At 36.6% G+C, this 23,711-nt stretch overlaps 2 protein-coding genes across 6 annotated transcripts in view; both read right to left on the bottom strand.

Annotated features, from left to right (window-relative positions):
* Window positions 1-23,711, bottom strand: part of LOC124512839 (leucine-rich repeat-containing protein 37A3-like) — a 340,529-nt gene that overhangs the window by 67,218 nt on the left and 249,600 nt on the right. The window lies entirely within an intron of this gene.
* LOC124513569 (tRNA modification GTPase MnmE-like) overlaps window positions 1-23,711 on the bottom strand; it is a 78,851-nt gene that overhangs the window by 54,738 nt on the left and 402 nt on the right. The window contains exons 2-18 of one of the 5 annotated variants that reach the window (XM_047081697.1): window positions 23,276-23,380; window positions 22,650-22,703; window positions 22,201-22,305; window positions 20,711-20,764; window positions 20,024-20,128; window positions 19,151-19,204; window positions 17,004-17,057; window positions 15,991-16,095; window positions 12,813-12,866; window positions 11,587-11,640; window positions 11,216-11,317; window positions 10,650-10,703; window positions 9,861-9,965; window positions 8,789-8,842; window positions 6,772-6,870; window positions 4,409-4,462; window positions 2,679-2,729 (exon numbers count right to left, since the gene is read on the bottom strand). In XM_047081697.1, coding sequence (XP_046937653.1) covers window positions 2,679-2,729; window positions 4,409-4,462; window positions 6,772-6,870; window positions 8,789-8,842; window positions 9,861-9,965; window positions 10,650-10,703; window positions 11,216-11,317; window positions 11,587-11,640; window positions 12,813-12,866; window positions 15,991-16,095; window positions 17,004-17,057; window positions 19,151-19,204; window positions 20,024-20,128; window positions 20,711-20,764; window positions 22,201-22,305; window positions 22,650-22,703; window positions 23,276-23,380 — 1,263 coding nt within the window. Of the gene's footprint in view, window positions 1-2,678; window positions 2,730-4,408; window positions 4,463-6,771; window positions 6,871-8,788; window positions 8,843-9,860; window positions 9,966-10,649; window positions 10,704-11,215; window positions 11,318-11,586; window positions 11,641-12,812; window positions 12,867-15,990; window positions 16,096-17,003; window positions 17,058-19,150; window positions 19,205-20,023; window positions 20,129-20,710; window positions 20,765-22,200; window positions 22,628-22,649; window positions 22,704-23,275; window positions 23,381-23,711 lie in introns of those variants that run through there. The other 4 variants (XM_047081698.1, XM_047081699.1, XM_047081700.1 and 1 more) reach the window with 4 other exon arrangements.

Genomic DNA, 23,711 nt, shown 5'->3' with positions numbered 1-23,711 from the left:
CAGTGGCAGAGGGTCAGGGATTATGGCAAACCACAACACACAGCCGGTTCCAGGTTTCATTGCACTCTGACGTCCAATACCAGCAAATGTGGCTGCTCTCTGGGGTCTGTGGGGACTTTTGCCAATGGGGAAGCCATATGGCCTCTACCAAATGCACCCCAAGTAGGAGAACTGCTTCTCCCTATTGGCACAAGGACCCGTCAAACCCCACTACCTGCTCCTGGAGATTTGCCCTACTTCCTCACCAGAGCACCACCAGGCACTGACCTCCAGAACTTCAGGCTCTGTGCTCCACTGTTTATAGAATCCTGGTGGTACTGACACCCTCTCCTTTCTTCCCATCCATAGATTTTGGGGGGCAGATTTCTTGTTCAGTCCCCTGAGAGTGTTTCTCTTTCTCTTTCTCTTTCTCTCCAGCTACTTTCAGGGAAGTGTTGTTCTTCCATGATCATGATGGACCGTGCTCTCTTCCTCTCTCTTTCCTCTGTCCTCTCTCAGCAAAAACAGCTCCCTACCCTCCGTGGCTTTTCTCTCCCCCAGTCCACCTCTCCACACTGTGTACCTGCTGAGTTCTGTGGCTCAAGTTACGCAGATTGTTGTGTTGATCCTCAGCTCAGTTTCCTAGGTGCTTGACATGGTTTGGTGCTGATCTAGCTGCGCTTCAGGGATGAGGCAAGCTCAGGGTCCCCATGCTGCTCCACCGTCTTAACTCCCACCAAAACAAATCACTGACACAGACAACACCAGAGATGAATCTAAAACACGTATGCTGAGTAAAAGGAGCTGTGGCAGAACATATGTTTCAAGGATGGCTGAGACATAGATTTCCCGCCCCACACGATCTTATTACAGTGTGACTGATACATCTCCCACCAAAAGCTTAGACTGAATCTGGGCAGGGTCTTGTGATGCTTCAGTAACAGCATTTGGTGGAAGGGAGGCTCTGTGACTTCTGTGACTTCACTCGGCTACTGATTTAGAGTTTTCCCCATAGGACCCATGTGAAGGTGAGACACAGACAGACACTGAGATGGCGGCCATGTAGTGCAGGGATACTCTGGCCACATTAACAAAGAAAAAAAACAACAACATTACAGATAGCCACAGCTATACTAAGTACCCTTTTTATAAATACTGATGTCACCCATTAGCAAATGTGGCCAAAGAGCTCAATTGTAATTTGAGCAATACCTATCAATTCTCCCTTACTCTGTAGGGAAAAAAAGGTAAGGTTGAGTGAAAAAGTCAAGTTATCTTGAAATCTTTCTCTAGTGTGCGTGTGAAACCAGCGACAGACAGGATGCGTTCTTTCTTTGGACCTGAGTTTTTTTCCCCAAGCTTTTCACAATGCCTTCTTGATGTCAAACAAGCATTTTGAATGATTGTTATAAATAGGCTTACAAAAGTAGTTTTTCTGGAGTGTTCAGTGGCATCCAAAATGCTCACCATTAACTGGCAGATTTTGCATTATGTCTTTAAGCTCCTTTTCAGTGAGGTCCATGCCCATAGCTCCCAAAACTTCATCCACTTTACTGGAATCAATCTTTCCCTCCTTATGGAAAAAGAAGTATACAGGTAACAGTTAATGTCCCTAAAATGTGGGATAAACCCTGACCTCCGGAGGATTATGGTTATCATGTTCCTCCAAAAAAACCAAAGCCTGATGAGATCTTTACAGGAGGACAGAGTCAATAATAAGAGTTTGAGTTTGAGTTTATTGTTTTAATTTTAATCTTTTTTTTTTTTTAATTTTTAACGTTTATTTATTTTTGAGACAGAGACAGACAGAGCATGAACGGGGGAGGGTCACAGAGAGAGGGAGACATCTGAAACAGGCTCCAGGCTCTGAGCAGTCAGCACAGAGCCCGACGTGGGGCTCGAACTCACATACCGCGAGATCGTGACCTGAGCCGAAGCCGGACGCTCAACCCACTGAGCCACCCAGGCGCCCCAATTTTAATCTTAATATAAGCACGCCCAGTATAAAAACTGAAAGGTGACAGAATGACTTCTCAGAGAATTCTAGTAGGGTGATAACAATTCCAGCTTTTCTAACCACTATTGTCTCCTTTTCATTATGTTCGTTTTTACAATTAATGTCTAGTTATGTTAAGGCATGCTGTTTTTCCATTACCATTTAAAACTTTTTAAAATTTAAGTAAAAAGTAAATCAGTATCAGTGAAAATATTAATAGTAGTACAAATAGTGTGTGGATTTGGCAGAAATCATGAAGGTGGTATTCGCAACCTTGCTTAGACATGACCTTTTTCCTGGCCTGCTCCCTGTCTATCTATTCAGTCCCATGTTCTTTCAGTTTCGTGGAGACTTTCTAGCACTCTCTTGCTCTCTTGGTCTAAATGTCAGATTAGTAGTCTTTTGTTGCTGCATAAACTAACTGAAGAGGTGCTAATTTTCCCTTTACTTTTGCTATGTAGCCTGGGCTCTGATAATTTCTACTTCTGTCAAAGTTTGAAAAATCCAGAGAAAGCATAGGAATTCTTTCCAAGTTACAACATAAAAGATGATCTCCTAAAGAACACGATCATCCACAAAAGAAACAAAAGTATATCATAATGTGTTAAGTGGCAGAGTTGACAATTTAATCACAAGGAATTAGTCTAAATGCCAAACGTGATGATCTCAGACTGATTTGTGTTTTGTTAAGTTTCTCCCTTACCTTTAACAAACTTTATACCATCCAGCAACCTTCTTTGATAGACCTTTCCATCTGTAAGGAAAAGGACTATTCAGATCACAGAAGAGTAATGTGGAATTTCATTACTGTCTAGTAAGAAATCAGCCATTTCAGTAAGACATCTTTTGTGAACTGCCTTAGAAATTTTCTGAGTTAGTGGCAAATAATGAAATTATAAGGGATGGGGATACTGACATTCTGCCATTCTGAAAAATATCTTTTACTTTTCTTTTGTGATATTTTCATTTTCCCCTATTAGATCACTCCTTTCTCTTTTTCTCATTTATTCTGGATTAAATTTTACATCTCTTGATAGACTCAAAAGTTATAAGTAATATAACTGAATCCTGATGATAGGAGTCATGATGATACAACGGTTACTTCTCAAACTAAAGATAAATTTGGCACAGAGAAAATTTTAACATATAATAGTCATTTAAAATTATGTAACATGAATCATAAAATTATTTCTGACAAGCAATAAGATAGAGACAATTTTACAAGTTTTCACAAGTTAACAATACACTTCCCTGTATGACTACATTTTTATTTAAACACTCACTATCAACTGGCAGATTTTTCACCAGTTGTGAGAGTTCTTTATCTGTGAGTTCTATTCCCATGTTTCCTAGAACTGTTTCCATGTCATTGACATCAATTTCCTCTCCTTTAAAAGGACAGAAATGGTAACATGTGAGATTTTAAAGAACCATCTAATTATTCTAAATAATAATGAAATCTCTTATTACTGTTTAATTATTAGCACCAATTACTCAATCCATAATAAAGTCAAATGAGTCCTGTTTGACTGTAGTTATGGTAAGATATTAAAGTGTTTATTTCCATAACTTTAGTAATAATAGAGACAAAATAACAGAGTGCAGGGTAATGCATTTCATAATACTCTGTTGTGGGAGATTACTAGTAAGTAATAAAACTTTACTCTCTTTTTATCGCACTAATATGTTTTTAGTAAAAATCTGGAAAAAATGAGATTGTAGGGCCTAACAAAATATGGCACTATGTTTTGTTGTTAAAGCATTGACAAACCGGAGAAAGACAAATACTTTCTGATTTCAGTCATATGTGGAATTTAAGAAACAAAACAGATGAACATAGGGGAAGGAGAAAAAAAAGGGAGAGGGAGGCAAACTCTTAACTATAGAGAACAAACTGAGGGTTGATGGAGAACGAACTGAGGTGGGCAAGGGATGGGCTAAATGGGTGATGGGTATTAAGGGGGGCACTTGTTATGATGAGCACTGGGTGTTACATAAGTGATGAATCACTAAATTCTACTCCTGAAACCAATATTACACTATATGATAACTAACTAGAATTTAAAGAAAAACTTAAAAAGAAAACCCTGAAAAACCAAAGTCCAGGAAATCAGTTTATTAAAAATTATGCCTAATTTATTTACTATTATTTTTAATGCTTATTTATTTTGAGAGAGAGTAAGCAGGGGAGGGGCAGAGAGAAAGGGACAGAGAGAATCCCAAGCAGGCTCCGTGCAGAGCCAGGTGCGGGGCTTGATCTCACGAACCGTGAGATCATGACCTGAACCAAAATCAAGAGTCAGACACTTAACTGACCGAGCTACCCAGGTGCCCCAAAATATCATAATTTAAAAGGAGTATAAAGTAACAGGGAAGAATATAAAATATGTGTAAAGAATCAGAATCATATGTATTTGGTAACTTTTTCCTCACCTGTAACAGCTTCTACTTTTTCCATCAGTTTTTGCAGATCAACTTTCTTAGAGCCTGTAAGACAAAGTTTCATCAGAGAAGAACAATAACATGGACTCAGAAAAAAGAAGATACACAGGACAGGAGGGTTTTTTTTTAAATCTAAGATTTATGGTTGCAGAAGATGACCGAGGAAAATAATTCATTAGCAATGAGGACCAAGATTTAATAATAAATAATGAAAAAAAATATCTTAAATGGTTTTATTAAATAATAAAGATGAAAACTGTCAAAGTTTATTTCACCTAATATTTAAGAAAATTCAGGTTATAACTATTCCATGATTCTTAGAAGAAACAGTGAATTCAATGCCAACTGTTACAAGTGTGTTGGGATGTGATTTTTTTCTGAGCAAATTAGGGTATTGTACTCCACAGCTTTTGAACTTTGAAATGAGACATATAAAAATAACCTTTACCAAAAGATTGACTTTGTTCTAAGAGGTCCTTTAAGATCTTTTGAAATTGAAAACACTGTATGTTGAATGTCCTGTCATATTATTCATGTACATATTATTCATGTACAATTTTTTTTCTTCAATTATTAAATGTTCTAACTCTGCCAGGTCCACATTCGTTAGTGGCTTTGTGTGATTTGAGTAATCCTTCAATCTTACTTTCCTCACTTTTTAAAATTATGTATCTCCCAGTATTCGTTAGGATTGTTCTCTCGTGTTACCACATGTTGATGCAATGGGCAGGTAGAGACCAGTGTTAAGCAGTGAGGGATATTTGATAGGAACTAGTCACTTAAATGGTCAGTTTAGTGATCTGCTGAACCTAATTGGTAGATAAAAACACAGCCAAAATCCTGTCATTTTACCACACCATTTGTATACATCTTTTTAAAAAATTTTTTAATGTTTATTTATTTTTGAGACACACACACACACACACACACACACACGCACACACACACAGAATGTGAGCAGGGGAGGGGCAGAAAGAGAGACAGACACAGCATCTGAAGCAGGCTTCAGGCTCTGAGCTGTCAGCACAGAGCCTGATGCAGGGCTCAAACTCACAAACCGTGAGATCATGACCTGAGCCGAAGTTGGACGCTTAACCAACTGAGCCACCCAGGCACCCCATGTATTCATCTTAAATTAAAAACAAAATAAATTAAGCTTAAAAAAGTGGAATTTAAAACATACTTTGTGTAACAGACTAAAAAAAAAAAAAGAGCGTTTAAGAAAAGGTAAACGTCCCTTCTTTTACCTCTCCTCAGCTTCAGTACCTCTCCTAACAGTTTTGTGTATAGCCTTCCAGAACTTTCTTATGTTTATAAAGTGTATTACATATATTTTTTAACAATTGTAATACTATACATATTTTTCTGTTAACTTTCTTTGTTATAGTGACCAGAAAAGAAAGCATCTCAATATCTATGAATAGAGAAATGAGGAATGGCTGAATAATTACATTTCATTTACATTTGTAAATAAAAAAGGCAGATGTTACCACTTTACACTGACAGATTCCTCAGAATGTGCCAATCTACACAGGCTCCTCTTTACACGGGACATACTGCATTATCAAGATTTGACACATGGAGCTTTCTCCTGAAGGCACAGACAGGTGTGTGGCATTTCTAGGTTTTAGTTTTGAGAACCCTGTGTCAATGACAGGTGCACTTAGTGGCTGTCAAATCTTCATATTCTTTTATAAGCGAATAAGCCATCCGGCTCAATGGTCAGAACACAGAGAGGACTGTATTTGGCAGGTACACACAATGGCCTTGGCACTGAGGAGTGGAGCCTCTCATGGATGATGTTCTGCACCATGGTGTGAATGGCAGTGATATAAGGATCAGCGAAAAAAAAAAAACAAAAAAAACCACATCGCAGATCCTATTTTTGTAAAACCAGACAACAAAAATCCCTCCCCTTGTCACTAGCATCCACCCCTAGTCCAAGATGTATAAAGAAATAGATGAGAGGTTTTAAAGCCACAAAAATGAACAGCCTTTGGGGCACCTGGGTGGCTCAGTCGGTTGAGCATCAACTTCAGCTCAGGTCATGATCTCACGGCTCCTGGGCATCGGGCTCTGTGCTGACAGCTTGGAGCCTGGAACCTGCTTCGGGTTGTGTGTCTCCCTCTCTGCCCCTCCCCTACTCACATTCTGTCTGGCTCTCTCTCAAAAATAAATAAATGTTAAAAAAAAAAAAAACTAAAAAAAAAAACCAGCCTTTTTCCCCCCTGAGTTCTTCTGCAAGCTATTCAAATGCCTTCAGGCAACAAATAATTTAAACCTTGGAAACAGTCAAAATTAATCCTGCAAGCACAACATCTGTTTAAAATCACAGTGTTTTCTATAATGCTCACCACGCAGAAGATCCTTTAACAGATTCAGTTCCTTTTCTGTCAGCTTGACCTCCATGGCTTCTAAAACAGGATCCAGGTTATTTACATCAATCTTCCCTCCTTGAAAACATGAAAAGGAAAGAAAAAATGGAATGATTACAAAATATTTAGAAAAATTCATGAACGTATATTATTATCTTCAACCAACAGACATGAATGTTTTCCCCCTTTCCCCCAGTTTTATCTTATTTAAAAATTTTTTTAATGTTTATTCATTTGTGAGACAGACAGAGCATGAGCAGGGAAGGGGCAGAGAGAGGGAGACACAGAATCCGAAGCAGGCTCCAGGCTCTGAGCTGTCAGCACAGAGCCCGACGCGGGGCTCAAACTCACGAACTGCAAGATCATGACCTGAGCCGAAGTCCCTCGCTCAACCCCCGAGCCACCCAGGCGCCCCTCCCCCAGTTTTATTGAATAATTGACATATGACAGTGTATAAGGTTAAGGTGTACAATATATGCATATATATACACTGCAAAATGATTACCACAATAAGGTTAGTTAACACATCTGTCATCTCACATCGTTACATTTTTGGTTGTGTGTATGGTGAGAACTTTTAAATTTACTCTTTTAGCAATTTCCAAAAATATGATAGTGTTGTTAATTATAGTCAGCGTGCCTTACGTTATATCTCCAGAACTTACTCCTCTTATAGCTGGAAGTTTGCATCCTTTTGACTACCTTCACCTATTCCTCTCCCCAACCCCCTGCCTCTGGCAGCTACCAATCAGGTCTCTGTTTCTATGAGTTTGGTTTTTTAGATTCCACCCATAGGAGGTATCACATAGTATTTGTTTTCTTCTGTCTGACTTATTTCACTTAGCATAATGCCCTCAAGTTTCATCCTTGTAAATGGCAGGCTTTCCTTCTTTTCTGCGGTCAAATAATATTCTATTATGTATTATGTATGTATGTATGTATATATATATATATATATATATATATATATATGTATATATATTCTATTTTCTTCACTCATCTGTCAAGAGACATGTTGTGTCTTTGTCTTGGGTATTGCAGATAATGCTGCAATGAACATGGGGGTGCAAATATCTCTTTAAGATAGTATAGTTGGTGCTGTTACATGAATATATGGCTAAAAGAGAATGACTTCACAATCTAGCATAACTGCTAAAATTTTCAAGCAAAGAACAAAACTACAATATATATGTACAGCTCTTTACAAGCTGAGTTACAATTTAAAGAGTTAAAAGCAGGGGCACCTGGGTGGCTCAGTTGGATGAGCGTCCAACCTCAGCTCAGGTCATGATCTCATGGTTTGTGAGTTCGAGCCCCACGTTGGGCTCTGTGCTGACAGCTCAGAGCCTGGAGCTTGCTTTTGGGTTCTGTGTCTCCCTCTCTCTCTGCTCCCTCCCGCCCCCACTCGCACTCTGTCTCTCTCGGTCTCTCTCTTAAAAATAAAAAAGCATTAAAAAATTAAAAAAAAATAAAGAGTTAAAAGCAGAGTTAGAATTAGAATTTGTTTCCTCAAACGTTAAACATACAGGCCCAGGAAAAAGTTAGGTGGGGCAGGGCTGAGCAAGTGTAACTAAAGAGCAATAACCAGTAATCTCCACCAAGAAGTAGAAATTATAGTCCTTTCCTAAACTCTTACTCTGAGATTGTTTTGTCTGCTTCTGCTCACATTTTGGAGTAAGTCCCAAACCTTCTTCCTTTCTCCTTCCCACCTTCCTCCCTTGCACACGCCTGCCTGCCTGCCTGCCTTCCTTCCTTCCTTTCTTCCTTCCTTCCCTCCTTCCTTTCCTTCCATCTTTATTTCCGTTCACATAATTGTTTCTTCAGAGAGAGCTTCAAAAACACAATGCAGTAGAGAACTTTTCATCTAAGATAAAGGATTACTACCAGCAAAAACATAGATGTGGTACAAGAAGCAAAATAAGGTGTTATATTCTAGTGATATAAATTTAATGCTTAAGGATATTTCATATGCCTCATCTTTGTGCTTCTTACTCACTTTTATTATACTTCACATCCTTCAGCAACCTGCTTTGAAACACCTTTCCGTGGGCTGTAAGAAAAAGTACAATGCAGATCTCCAGAAAACCAAAACATTACAAATTATATGATTGTAGAAAGATACATTTCAATGATTTGCTGTAAAAATGCATTTATTTTATAGTTATACGATGTGGACATTTAAAAATATAAATGTTTGTGGTGCCTGAGTGGCTCAGTCGGTTAAGGATCTGACTCTTGATTTGGGACCAGGTCATGATCTCCGTCATGAGACTGAACCCCATGTCAGGCTCTGTGCTGAGTGTGGAACCTGCTTGAGATTCTCTCGCGCGCTCTCTCTCTCTCTCTCTCTCTCTACCCCTGCCCTGCTCATGTGCTCTAGATAGATAGATAGATAGATAGATAGATAGATAGATAGAGATAGATGTTTTCCACAGTGACAAACTTACCCATTCTTTGGAATTAGAGACATTTATTAAACTCTCCCATGGTGCAATTCTAAAAAATACATTAAAATATTTCTTCCTTTTTATTCTACTGATGTCCTCTTTCTCCTTCATTATGTTTCCTTGCTCTTATTGCAAAACTAATACCAATCTGAGAGGATAGTATTAGTCACTCAGATTACTATATGGCAATGTAGTGATGAATTTCAGATTGTGTTCCAAGAGGTAATGAAAGAATTTCTTTTCAAGTCAGAAGTACCTTTCTCTATTAATTTATGGCATTTTAAGACAAAACTGTACTACTAAAAGATTAAGAATGGCTCGCACTGGGGGCGCCTGGGTGGCGCAGTCGGTTAAGCGTCCGACTTCAGCCAGGTCACGATCTCGCGCTCCGGGAGTTCGAGCCCCGCGTCAGGCTCTGGGCTGATGGCTCAGAGCCTGGAGCCTGTTTCCGATTCTGTGTCTCCCTCTTTCTCTGCCCCTCCCCCGTTCATGCTCTGTCTCTCTCTGTCCCAAAAATACATAAACATTGAAAAAATAATTTAAAAAAAAGAATGGCTCGCACTGACCCATAAAGTCAGGTTCCCTGGAAGGTATGGTGGCATTTATGTGGCATTCACTTACCATCAAGGGGCAGTGTTTTCCTCAGTTGCTTGGCCTCCTTGTCTGTAAGCTCAATCCCCATGTCTTTTAGAGTATTTTGTAGGTCCCTGGAATCAACCTTTTCTCCTTTGAAAAGACAGAATAGTTACAGGTTAAACTATTAACGGACAATCTGATTATTTAACGTGATCTAAACATTTACTTTTGCTGCTCTAGTCCTTTCTCTGATACCAGAATGAAAAGGAAAGATCGAGTGAAAGATTTTCTAATAAAAAGAGTCAAATGCTAAATAAAAAATAGAATTTGTCCCTCGATATTAGCAAGTGGGATGTATCCCTAACACTGGGAATGATATCACATAGTACAGAAGCAAATCTGGTCATATAATTATCCAGAAATAAGGTCAAGAGACGGTTAGTATGATACAAGACACAATTAACAAAGTGTGACATATTTTACTTTACTTTGTTAAAACTATGTAATTAGCTGTTGGTAATGGACTTTTATTTCTACAGCTCCACCCTGCTTTTGCTGTGATCATCTAGGTTTGGGTGTATAAATAAGAGCCAGGCACTTTTACTGAAAAAAAGCATCAAAGAATATATGACTTACAATGAAGAAATAGTCCTTTTTACTTATAAACCCAGATAATGTTAGATTAAGATGTTGATCAGTAGATGCACATATTTATCAAAATGAATACTGAAAGTATGTGAATCTGTAAAGCAGTAGTAGAATTTTGAGAAAATGCTATTAAAATTTTTAGTGTAAATCACAATTTGTTGCAAATCATTTATAACAAATTCTTGCCTGTAAAAGCTTTCACTTCATCCTTCAAAGTTTTCAGAGCAACTGTATTATCAACTGTAACAAAAAAAACACATAACTTGAAGCTCATAAAATGATATAAAATAGCATAAGAACGCTCTCCTCCCCTTCAGATTATAACAGCATTTTGTTACTGGGCATTTTGTTATGCACTTTAAATAGCCATTCAACAAATATTTACTCAGAATATGCTTGAATATAGAACAGAAGGAAAGATTTAAAATATTAAAAATATACTTATTTAAAAAATGTAAATTTGACTTTCTATTTCATAAAATATCAACTCTTGAATTTGATAACAAACAGATGAGATTCAAAAGCGGCCATTTGGTAAAGGCAAACTTTGTTGTCCTCAGAACTTCGCAGACTCTTCTAGTGGCCATGCCACCTGTGTCCAAATACTACATTCTCAACTTCTTTGTCAGTGTTCTTGTCCCATCTACAATCTGGACCTCTTCTGCGTAAAAAGTTCCCTCGTTCCATTCCTTTCATTGCTAACGGTACATAACACCTAAAGCTCAAAATCCAATGGTATCTCACGTGCTCACCACTGACTGGCAGGTTTTCTTTCAGATCTTCAAGTTCCTGGTCTGTGAGCTTGGTTCCCATGTCACCTAGAACGGTTTCCAGGTTTTTGATGTCAACTTTCCCTTAATCAGAAAGAGAAAGGCTCGTGAGGGAAATTTAGTGACTCTAAAAAAGTTATTTTTAGATTATTTTTTGAAGAGAGTAAGGGTCTTCCTACCAAGACTTGAAGCTAAAATTTTATTACCAAAACACGAATACCACAAAGCCCAACTCTGGACAAATATTTATAATAAGGAGTACAGTAACAGAATCAACATGGCATTTAAGGTTAATGGTAAAATATAGTTAGTGTTCCAATGGGAATTTAGGTTTATAGTGACTTTGTGCTCACCTGTAATAGCTTTCATTCCTTCCATCACGTCATGCAGATCAACATTCCCGTTTGCTACAGAAGTCCAAAAGAGACATGTAATCAATGACATGAGCTCAGAAAAAGATACACTTTGTTTATAGAGTATAATAAAGTCCAGCTAAATTTGTCTCACAACATAATTTTAATTGATACCCCTTTAAATCGAAGATCAAGATAAATAGATCCTGAATGCTATCTTTGGTACTCCCCATCAACTTGTAGGTCTCCTGACAATCCAGCAAGTTCCTCGTCTGTGAGCCCCATTCCCATATTTCCCAAACTAGTATGGAGGTAATTCTTTTTAATCTTCCCATCTTAGGAAAGAGACAGTAAAGCAACATTTGAAAAAAAAAAGTTGTATAATAGTAAAATTTAAAAATGTTTTTTAGGAAAACTATTATTAACTTTAATGACCACATATTATTAAAACAAAAGAAACAAAAGATAAAATATATTTCATGCCTCTGTTATTATTACACTTTGACAAGGCTGAAATCCCAAATAGGCTTTTCCACTTAAAGACTCAAATAGAAAGTCAATGGAGTCAGAACTGTATTTCCTTTAGTCTATTCTTGTGGACAAGCCTACAAAGTAAGACAAGGTTAAGGTGCTGGAACAAACAGAACTGCAGACCACTAACTTAATTACTCTGCATAAAAAGTAGGGTTCTTTTTTGTTTACTGGCTTGACTTATTGGTGATTATTGTAGCTGACCATTGCTTTTCAATAACAACCAGGGTTTTTTGTTTGTTTTTGCCAGGGTTGGTTTTTCTTCTTGAGAAAAAGTTGAAAAAAATCTAAGAAGACAGTGGACTTCCTGCCAAGAGAAAGTGTATATTTTTTTTTTAATTTTTTTTTTCAACATTTATTTATTTTTGGGACAGAGAGAGAGACAGAGCATGAACGGGGGAGGGGCAGAGAGAGGGAGACACAGAATCGGAAACAGGCTCCAGGCTCCGAGCCATCAGCCCAGAGCCCGACGCGGGGCTCGAACTCACGGACCGCGAGATCGTGACCTGGCTGAAGTCGGACGCTTAACCGACTGCGCCACCCAGGCGCCCCGAGAAAGTGTATATTAACAGCAGGTAAGATGTAGTTACGCTGGGAGAATTATAAATAAAAGCTTATATAGGGCCAAGATTCATGCTTGGATGGTGTATCTGGAGACCTAGATAACATGCCTTATAATTTCGTTTTTTACTTACTTTTGAGAGACTTCATAGCCTTCAGTAGTCTATTACGATATAACTTTCCATTGGCTGTAAGAAAAGTCATAATTCATGTAATGGTAGAATGAATACGAGTTTCACAAAAATAGCATGAACTGAATAATTTCAGAAGCAGAAAATGCAGTCTTGTATCAACATACAAAAATCAACTGTATTGCTGCTATAGAGTTGCAACAAGCAAATGAAAAGAAAACTTAAGAAAGCAATTTCATTGACAAGAGCATGAAAAGCATAAAATGCCTAAGAATAATTTTAACAAAAGAAGTACAAAACTTATACTCTGGAGACTATAAACCATTACAGAAAGAGATTAAAGAAGACCTAAATAAATGAAAAGACATCCTATGTTTATGGATTGGAAGACGTAATACTGTGAATGTGACAATATTCCCTAAACTGATCCACGGAGTCAATACATTCTTATAAAAAATTCCAGCTGGTTTGTCTGCAGAAACTGATGAGCTGGTCCTAATATTCATATGATGAAGCTCAGGCTCCAAAAAGCAAAAGTAATCTTAAAAAGGAAAAAGAAGTAGGGGACTCACACTTTTCAGTTTAAAAACTACAAAGTGACAGTAATCAAGACAGGGAGGTACTGGCATAAAACTAGATATATACATTAATGGAACAGAATTTACAATCCAGAAATAAACCTTCCAATGTTTGGTCAGCTGATTTTTGACAAAGGTACTTGCACATTCAATGAAGAGAGAACAGTCTTTTTAATAAATGGTGCTGCGACAACTGGACAGTCACATGCAAAGAGAATATTCTTTTGGATCCCTATCTCACATTTTATACAAAAAGGAACTCAAAATGGATCAAAGACCTAATTGTAAGTGTTAAAACTATAAAAATGTTGAAAGAAAACATAACTGTAAATTTTCTTAACCTTAGATTAGACATTTTTTTAATATATGACACCCAAACACAAGCAACAAAAGAAAAAGTTATACCCTGGACATCATCAAAGTTAAAAATCTTTTGTGCATCAAGGAACACTGTCAAGAAAGTAAAAAGATAATTCACAGGACAGGAGAAAACTTTTGCAATCATGTATCTGATAAGGAACTTATATCTAGAAAATATAAGGGACTTGTATCTAGAATGTATAAAGAACTTCTACGATTCAATAATAAGAAGATAACCAAATTTAAAAACGGATGAGGGTTATGAGTGGATTTTTCTCCAAAGGAGGTATACGTTTAGCCAATATTCACATGAAAAGATGCTTAACACCATTAGCAATCAGGGTAATGCAAGTCGAAACCAGAATAAGATACCACCTCATACCCACTAGGATATTATCAAAGGACAGAAGTAACAAGTGTTGACCAGGATGTGGAGGAACTGGAACTCTGATACACCGCTGGTGGAAATGGAAAGTAATGCAGCCTCTCTGGAAAACAGCCTGCACTTCCTCAAAAGGTGAAACACAGAATTACCATATGACCCAGCAATTTCTCTCTTAGGTATATACCCAAGACAAATGAAAATATATATCCACGTAAAAACTTGTACATGAACGTTCATAGGAGAATTATTCATAATAGCTAAAATGTGGAAACAATCCAAATGCGCATCAACCAATGAATGGATAAATAAAATGTGTTATATCCATAGAATAGCCTATTATTCAGCAGCGAAAAGAAACAAAGTACAGTTGACTTTAGAAAAACAGAGGTTTGAACTGTGCAGGTCCATTTATACGTGGGTTTTTTTTTTTATAGTATAGCACTGTAAATGTATTTTCTCTTCCTTATGATTTTCTTAAATTATTTTTTTAATGTTGATTTAGTTTTGAGAGAGAGCTGTCAGCACAGATCCTGATGCAGGGCTCGAACCCACAAACCGTGAGATCATGACCTGAGCTCAAGTCAGACGCTTAACTGACTGAGCCACCCAGGTGCCCCACCTTATGATTTTCTTATTAGCATTTTATTTTCTCTGGCTTACCTATTGTAAGAATAGGGTATATAATACATATAACAACAAAATGTATGTTAATTGACTTTATGTTATCAGTTAGGCTTCTGGTCATCAGTAAGCAATTAGTAGCTAAGTTTTTGGAGAGTCAAAAGTTATACACAGATTTTCGACTACACAGGGAGTCAGTGCTCTTAACCCGTGTTGTTCAAGCGTCAACTGTATTAATACATAACAGGACAGAGATAAACCTGGAAAACATTATGTTAAGTGAAACTAGTCACTACGGACCACATATTATATGATTCTATTTATGTGGAATATCCAGAATAGGGCAACTGATGGAGACAGAAAATAGATTAGTGGTTGCCCAGGGCTGAGGGAGATGGAGAAATTGGGAGGGGACTGTTAATAGGTATGGAATATCTTTCTGGGATAATAAAAATGTTCTAAAATTGACTGTTGTGATGAATGTGGTGAATACATTAGAATTCACTTCATTGTATGCTATATTGGGTTACTTGTACAATATGTGGATGATAATTCAGTAGTACCATTATAAATATTTCACTTACGGGGTGCCTGGATGACTCAGGTGGCTAAGCGTCTGACTTCGGCTCAGGTCGTGATCTCGCAGTTTGTGAGTTTGAGCCTCGCGTCAGGCTCTGTGCTGACAACTCAGAGTCTGGAGCCTGCTTCGGATTCTGTGTCTCCCTCTCTCTCTCTCTGCCCCTCCCCTGCTCGTGCTCTATCACTCTCTGTCTCTCAAAAATAAATAAACATTAAAAATTTTTAAAAAAATGTTTCACCTAAAATGTTCATCTTTATATAACAGTGAAATTAAGGAAGAGAAGGCTTTTTCAATATGATAAGCTGGTCCCCTTGAGTGGGCCTACTGTACTGTACAAATATCTCTTTCTTTTCTTTTTAATTCTGACTTTTATTTTTAATTTCTTCCATTGCTCGCTTATCTCTCTCTTTTTCCTTCTTATGGTATAAGCCCTGAAGGGTGACAGTAGACATTTGTTGGCTCTGATGGCAACTTACATCTGAGGAGTTGCTTGGCTTCTAAAATAAACTCTAAACGACACTTACTGTTTTAAGATGTAGCTTACATTTTAGTTTTTTAAAAATGTTCCATCATGTTTGAGAAGAAGTGAAAATTTTCATGCAGATCTGTAAAAATCTAATTTCCCTGGAAGCTCCCACAGACACTTGTATGACTCACCATCAATTGGCAGTATTTTCAGCAGCTTCTCTAGTTCCTCATCTGTGAGCTCAATTCCGAGATTTCCCAGAACATTTTTTAGCTCACTAGATTCAATCTTCTCACCTTTGAAAATAAGAAATTTGGTATACATCTTCATTTCAGATAGCAGTAATAATTTCTTTTTTTTTTTTTAAGGTTTTTAAATGTTTTATCACTTATTTTTGAGAGAGAGAGCGAGTGGGCGAGGGGCAGAGAGAGAGGGAGACACAGAATCTGAAGCAGGCTCCAGGCCCTGAGCTGTCAGCACAGAGCCTGATGCGGGGCTTGAACTCACAAGCTGCGAGATTATGACCTGAGCTGAAGTTGGACGATTAACCGACTGAGCCACCCAGGCACCTCCAGATAATAGTAATTATTTCTAATGAAAAAAGTTATTTTAGGATAATTAATACCATCTCCTTGTTTTCAGACTGAAAACTACAGTAATAAAAACAAACAAACATTTTCAACTACAGAATCAATGTAGATGATAGGTCAAATTTATTTTCTTAATGTGAACAAGAGAGTCTTCTAAAATCAGGACAGACTACTTTCAGAATGAAATTTGATCTATTAATTAGAAAAATAGATGCTTATATGAATTTTTCTTTGAAAAAGTATTTTAATTTAAAAAATAAGAATTATATGATAAATACAATAAATTCATTACTTCCATCAATTTTAGGCTGCACTCTCTAATTTGCTGTGCCGTACTATACTGTGGTTATTAAACACTGGTGAAGTGAATTACATTATTGGCATAAACAACAGAGACTGTAGAATTTGAAAGCAAGAAATAGTATGGTAATTTCATTGCAAAATCAGATAATTTTATATCAATACATGTAACACTAGAAGCAAATATTTCATTAATAAATATAGAGAAATGTCAGAATTTACAAGTCAGTGATGAAGTACCAGGAAATATTAGCAAAAACCAAAATTTAATGTAGATAATTGGAATCCTAATTTTATAGTAACTTTTCAGTCACCTGTAAAATCTGTGATGTTTTCCATCAGTGTTTCTAGAGGAATTTTCTCATCAACTAGAAGAGAAGATAAAATCGCAGTATATTATAGATCCCATATATTATGGATCTCATATATTATATAGACTTCAAATATTACATTCTAGATATAATACAAAAGTTTGTGGGAAAACATGGGAAGAACTATAACAGTTGCACTTAACTATGTGTCAGGCCCCATCATAATTGCTAATATTTATTTAAACAAATATTTTTGAACACACTTTTTAGATTATTATTCTACTCCACTTTTATTCTAAGACAAACATGAATAACAAGAAAATTCTAAACATGAAAACCACGCAATCGCAATGGTGCAGTTTGGCCTATGATATCTCAAATTTATTTGTGTTAGGAAGGGGAAGTTACTTAGAAGTGAATGTGTCTAAAGAATCTGCATTCTTGTATTCAAAACTGGAAAGACTCAACTACTAAACATGATACTTACAGAGAACATAAAAGTCATACATATCACACATATAGAAAACTGGTTTAATTTTGACTTTGTTAACTGGATACTCATAAACTCAAATGACATTCTCTGTGTTTTAGTCATTGATATGGTGTCTCACACTGCTCTTGGGCCTTCCCTTCTCCCTATGAAAAAGGGCATTTCCTCGCCCCCCCCCCAAGTTTCTTGTAACTAACCTCTCTCCGGGGTTAACTATCTGCAAGCTTTATCCCCAGGTTGTTCAGAACAGTGCCCAGGTTGTTCATATTGACCTTCCCACCTAAGAAAAGTGACAGTCCATAAAGAATATTAAATGACTTCAAAAGAGAAGTTCTTACACTTTTTTGATACACATATCCCATTGTGAATTTCTTTTTTTTTTCAACGTTTTTTTATTTTTATTTTTTTTTTTTATTTTTGGGACAGAGAGAGACAGAGCATGAACGGGGGAGGGGTAGAGAGAGAGGGAGACACAGAATCGGAAACAGGCTCCAGGCTCCGAGCCATCAGCCCAGAGCCTGACGCGGGGCTCGAACTCATGGACCGCGAGATCGTGGCCTGGCTGAGTCGGACGCTTAACCGACCCCACTGCGCCACCCAGGCGCCCCCCCCCCCCCCCCCGCCCATGGTGAATTTCTTAAGCAGTAGATCATTATTCACAAAATTTGCTTCGGACCAAACAGAAAATGTTTGCTGTAAAGTGAAAAAAATAAATTAATGTTCAACAATTTTAGCACAGAGACAAAATATTTTAAGCAGTCAATTACAAATTTAGAACTATGGCTACTTCCCTTGAGACTTGTCTTGGGGACCAGCCTACAGAAACACAAGGTTTTAAATGGCATTTAATACTGAAATTAGTTTGAGAATAAGGTACAGAAATATGGGCTCAGAGTACAGAAAAGTCTCTCAAGAAATGGATGAAAAAGGGAAGAAAGAGATTGAGTTGTGGCCAAAAAGGGGTGTGGAGAGTTCTAGTTTGCTTATTTTATAGGATGGTGTATGTTGAACATGTAAATGGGCTGAAGAGGTTGAAAATGGCCAGTGGGGCAAGGTCTTAAAAGATATGGGAGACAGTGGAGTCAAGGGCATCCTGGTAAGCTTTGAGGAGGAAGAGGCACTTCTCACTCATCCTTTATACTAACATGGGTGTGCTTAAAGATACCTGAATAGGGAGGGATTGAAGATGTAAAGCTGAGGGCTATCACTCTTGCCAGCCTCAATTTTCTTAATGAATTAAAAAAAAAATCTGGTTGAAAAAATGGTGTTCAATGAATGCTTAGGGAATTCTGGTACTGGAGGCAAACATTATTTAGTTCTAAACAATAGTAGGTTGACTTTTGATGAATGAACTTCCAATTTAGTTTTTTCTATTTATTACGTGCTCTGGATCACTGCTAATCATTTATATTTTTTCCCATGTAAACATGAAATTTGCTATTTCTCTTCCTGAAAATTTCGAAAATGACAAGAAAGTGTGGTGCTTTACTTCCAAGATAGAACATCAGATTCAACTGCTAAAATAAAGATTGAGGTCCAAAAAAGCATACATTTGCAATCAGTACATATGACAGATGGCAGCATTCAAATTCACATCTTGGAAACAGTATAAAATGAAGATCTCATATTCATTTGTATTCTTATTATGTTTCTCACTCACCTTTAAGGGACTTCACACCATCTAGCAACCTGTTCTTAAAGACCTTGTTATCATCTATAAAAAAGAACACAATTAAGGTCATAGAGAAATGATGTGGCTAGTCACTAAAACTTTAGTAAAACTGAGAGTTTCATGATTTGCCCTAGAAACTTCCCTCATTAAAATAAAGTTTGAGAGAAAATTAGGGAAAGTTTATAATATGGCAAGTCTATCTAAAATTTAGCATAGAAGGCACTCTATAACATACACAGCGTTTTTGGAAAATATCACCTCTGACCTTTTATCCCCTTCTAGTCTAACACCACTTCTTTCCCTTGGTTGCTTCCCACAATTGCCTATACGTATCTAAAAAGGTAAGGGTAGCCTCAGAAATGTAGTCCCCTTGATGGCATGAGTCAGCATCATGGGGATGATTATTCCAAAACAGAGAGTTAAACTGCATAGAGGGAAATTTCCCTCTAGAATGAGTGAACATTTAAATTATTTTGTTTGGTATTTGTTTGTTTATTTACTGTTGCATCTTAGCAAATGGGGATAGTTTGAGTTTCTAAAAAAAAAAAAAAAAAAGCTTAAGAGGAGACAAAACAAACACAGGGTAAAAAAGCCAGGCAAACCAAGAAACAGACTCCTAACTATAGGGAATAAACTGATGGTCACCAGAGGGGAAGATGGTGAGGGAAGGGTGACACAGGTGATGGGGATGAAGGAGGGCACTTGTGATGAGCACAGGGTGATGTGTGGATGTGTTGAATCACCAAATTGTACACCTGAAACTAGTATTACACTGTATGTTAACTAACTGGAATTTAAATTAAAAAATCTTTAAAAGCTTCAAAGAAGACTTTAAGGTCACATCAGTATATAAATGCCTACCATTGAAAGGCAGATTTTTCAGCAGCTTCAAACGTCCCTTATCTGTGAACTCTATTCCCATGTTTTTCAGAAGAGCTTTCATATCTTTGACGTCAACCTCCCCTCCTTAAAAAAATAGACATCATTACGTATACGAATTTAAAGGATCCTCTAATGACTCCAAACAGGGAAAATTAATCTATGGCTATGTAGATTAAATCGGTACAGAATAAAGAGCATAGGCCAATGAGACCTCTCCAAATATACTGACGATGACTTTCACAGAAAAAGAATTTGATCTCTAAGTGCTAATAAAAGAAGTCACAGTCACAATGACAATGGCAAGGCAACTCTGAACCCTGTGAGATTTACATTATGTATCTGCTATTCAATTGGAATATTATAAATTACTTATTCAAATAAATGTATAAAATAAGGTAAGATCTGTTAGTCTCATTTTTTGTCAGTTATCTGTAGTCTTTATCAAAATTTTACTTCATATATTATTTCACTAGTACAGAGTTTGGCCATTCTAAAAAAGGGAAGAGCAAAATATACAAATAAAAAATATACCAGAAAACAAATGAGTTGCTAGTAATTTAATGAACAAAGAAATAAATGCCATAACTAATATGGCAATTGAGGAATAATGATGAAATATAATTATTATAAATACTAAGTGTTTTAGATTCTTAATTTCTCTCTTACCTGTAGTAGCTTTTACTCCATCCATCACCTCTTTCAGACCAACCATTCCATTAGCTACAAGAAAAGGCACAATGAAAATAATGTCAGAAGCCCAGAAGACAAATTTAAGACATATATTTTAAGGAAACAATTCCATTAAAAATTCCTTACATCTTCATTTTACCTGAGACCATTTAGAAAATGCCTGGATCTCAGGGAGTTAAGATGATCTCCATTAATACAAAGGTCTCTTGTATACTAGAAACTGAATCAGAAAAAGTGTGCTCTTCCTAGTATTTTGGATGCCATTATAAGCCATAGCTGAAGATACTACTGGAGTTGGCCAGGTATTCTGGTAACTTTACCTCATGTACCCACAAACAGCTGAGGAAGGGACCACTAATCTAGCTTGGTATGTTCTAAGATTGCTTCCTGCAGGAGATGTGTGTGAACTACATTAATGTATCAGAGCAGTTGATATGAAATATGGAAGGATGGAAGAGACTTCACATGGAGGAGAAGTTGAGAAAAATGTCCAGGGACATCATGCTATGTGTGTGAAACTACAAGCAGCTCAACATGGCTTGAACAGTAGAAAAATGAGAGAAGATATGTCCACACAGGCAGATGGAGCTTGAAGGTCTCGTGCACTATGATAAAAATCTTTGAACACGTTTTTGAGTGAAGATTTCATTAGACAGGAGGATAGATAGAAGAATGGCGTGTTGACTTCTCTATAAATAGATTTTCATATCCCTATTATTTTGCTTTCTTATTATTTAGACTATTAGAGTCCTGACAGCACCCTCTGCAGTTTTTGGTATATTTACGGAAAGGTGATGCTGTTTTAGGTTAATTGTAATGAAGATCCAAGATTTATTCTGACTTTAAAATTGGGCTCTCCTCCAAGTATCCATCAATAGATGAATGGATAAAGACGTAGCACATATGTGTGTGTGTGTGTGTGTGTGTGTGTGTGTGTGTGTGTGTGTGTGTGTGTGATGGAGTATTATTCAGCCTTAAAAAAGAATGGAATCTTGCCATTTGCAACAACATGGATGGAGCTAAAGAGTATAATGCTAAGAGAAATGTTAAAGACAAATACTATATGATTTCACTCATATGTGAAATTTAAGAAACAAAATGAGTAAACAAAGAAAAAAAAAAAAAAGAAGAGAGAGACAAACCAAGAAGTAGACTCTTAACTATAGAGAACAAACTGGTAGTTACCAGAGGGGAGGTGGGTGGGGAAATGGGTGAAACAGGTGATGGGGACGAAAGAGTATACTTATCACATATATATAGAATTGTTGATATATTGTATACCTGAAATAATATAATTTTCTATGTTAACTATATTGGAATTAAAATTAAAGACTTAAGTAAAAAAAAATAAAATTGGGCTCTCCTCCAAGCTTTCTAACATGTATCTGTCAATTAAATCTATTTTCAAACATATCAGATATAAAAGAAAAATTTAAAAATGGCCTGAGGACATCTGTAGTGTTCACCATCAACTTGTAGATTTTTTGACAGCTTTGCAAGTTCCTCTTCCGTGAGCTCAAGTCCCAATTTTTTAAGGGTGTTGTCCAGGTTATTTACATGAACCTTTCCCCCTTAGGAAAGACAGAAGGTAGGAACATGAAAAAAAAGTGTATTATGCCAAAATTCTGCATGCATATCAACTTTCTATTTATTTACTTATTATGTTTGTTTGTTTAAGGTGAAGTGATTTTTTCGTGCATGGAGAAGGGGTGTACAGAGTTGAAAAAAAATGCAAGTTCCATATGGAACTTCCTACAAGATAAAATATACGCTGTTATCAGTTAAAATGTGGGTAGACTGCAAGAATCATAAATAAGGAATGATACCAAAGTGAGGAGCCAGGATTCATAATTGGAATAAAAGTGTCAAGTTGGGGAATGTCAGACAGTATGACTTTTAATTGGGTCTTACTCACCATTGAGACATTTCACACCCTTTAGCAACCTGTTGTGATATACCTTTCCAGCAGCTGTAAGAAAAGCCATAATTCATGCAATGGGGAAATTAACATGAAATCACAAAAATGGTGTGAAATTAATAATTTAAATAAATAATTTCAAAAATAACATTTTAAGAAGAGTTGTCTCTAATTTTTAGTTTATTTCATCTAATATAACGAAGTTTGGAAACAGAAACCTCTCTCCTTGTGACAAACCTCTTTATTCCAGTACCTGAGGAAGTCTCCTTGCTCAAACATGAGTATAGGTTCCCTTTGCTTTTAAATTTCTGCTTCCCATCTTTATTTTTTTGTCATGGATCTCCAATCTTTCTTTTTTTTTTTTCTCTTCTCATGATATGAACAAATTAGTAGCTTGATAGGTAACAATATGTTTAGCTGTTAATGTCAACTCTTGTCTAAAGGATTATTTAACTTCCAATATAAATTCTAAGCGACAGTGACAGGTTGCTATATACTTAGAACTCAATTTAATATTTTTTCTTTTATACTTTTGGAGAAAAATAAATAGAAACAAAGTTGGAAATATTTACACAGACCTAAAGACCAACAAAAGACCTCCATGACACCTCTATCAATCTCACCGTCAATTGGCAGTGTTTTCAGTAGCTTCTCTTTTTCCTGATCTGTGAGCTCAATCCCCAGGCTTCCCAGGAAAATTTTCAGGTCATTAGAATCGACCTTCTCATCTTTTAAGAGAGGGAACAATAGACATATAAGCTTTTGGAACTCTGGTATTATATCAAGTTGTAAAATATGTTCTATGAAGTTTAATGATATCCTAATATCAAGATGAGGTGTTAGGCGAAGATGTTCTCAATTGCAGAACCCTTGAGCATATCTTATGGTAATAAAGCACATCTTTATGAGCATATCTTATGGTATCTTATGGTAATAAGATACCACATTTATTATAAATTAAAGACCATTTTTCCTAAAGCTGGAAAAAAACAACTTTCAGAGTAAAATCTGATGAGTGAATTAAGATAACGCAGATTCTTATATAAATTATTCTTCAAA

This window comes from Lynx rufus, unplaced genomic scaffold, assembly GCF_022079265.1.
Source record: "Lynx rufus isolate CCGP_SWC_20201006 ecotype Redwood Valley unplaced genomic scaffold, mLynRuf1.p SCAF_18, whole genome shotgun sequence".
Taxonomy (NCBI): Eukaryota; Metazoa; Chordata; class Mammalia; order Carnivora; family Felidae; genus Lynx; species Lynx rufus.
The sequence above is the reverse complement of the archived record's forward strand: the minus strand, read 5'-3'. Positions and strand labels throughout refer to the sequence as shown.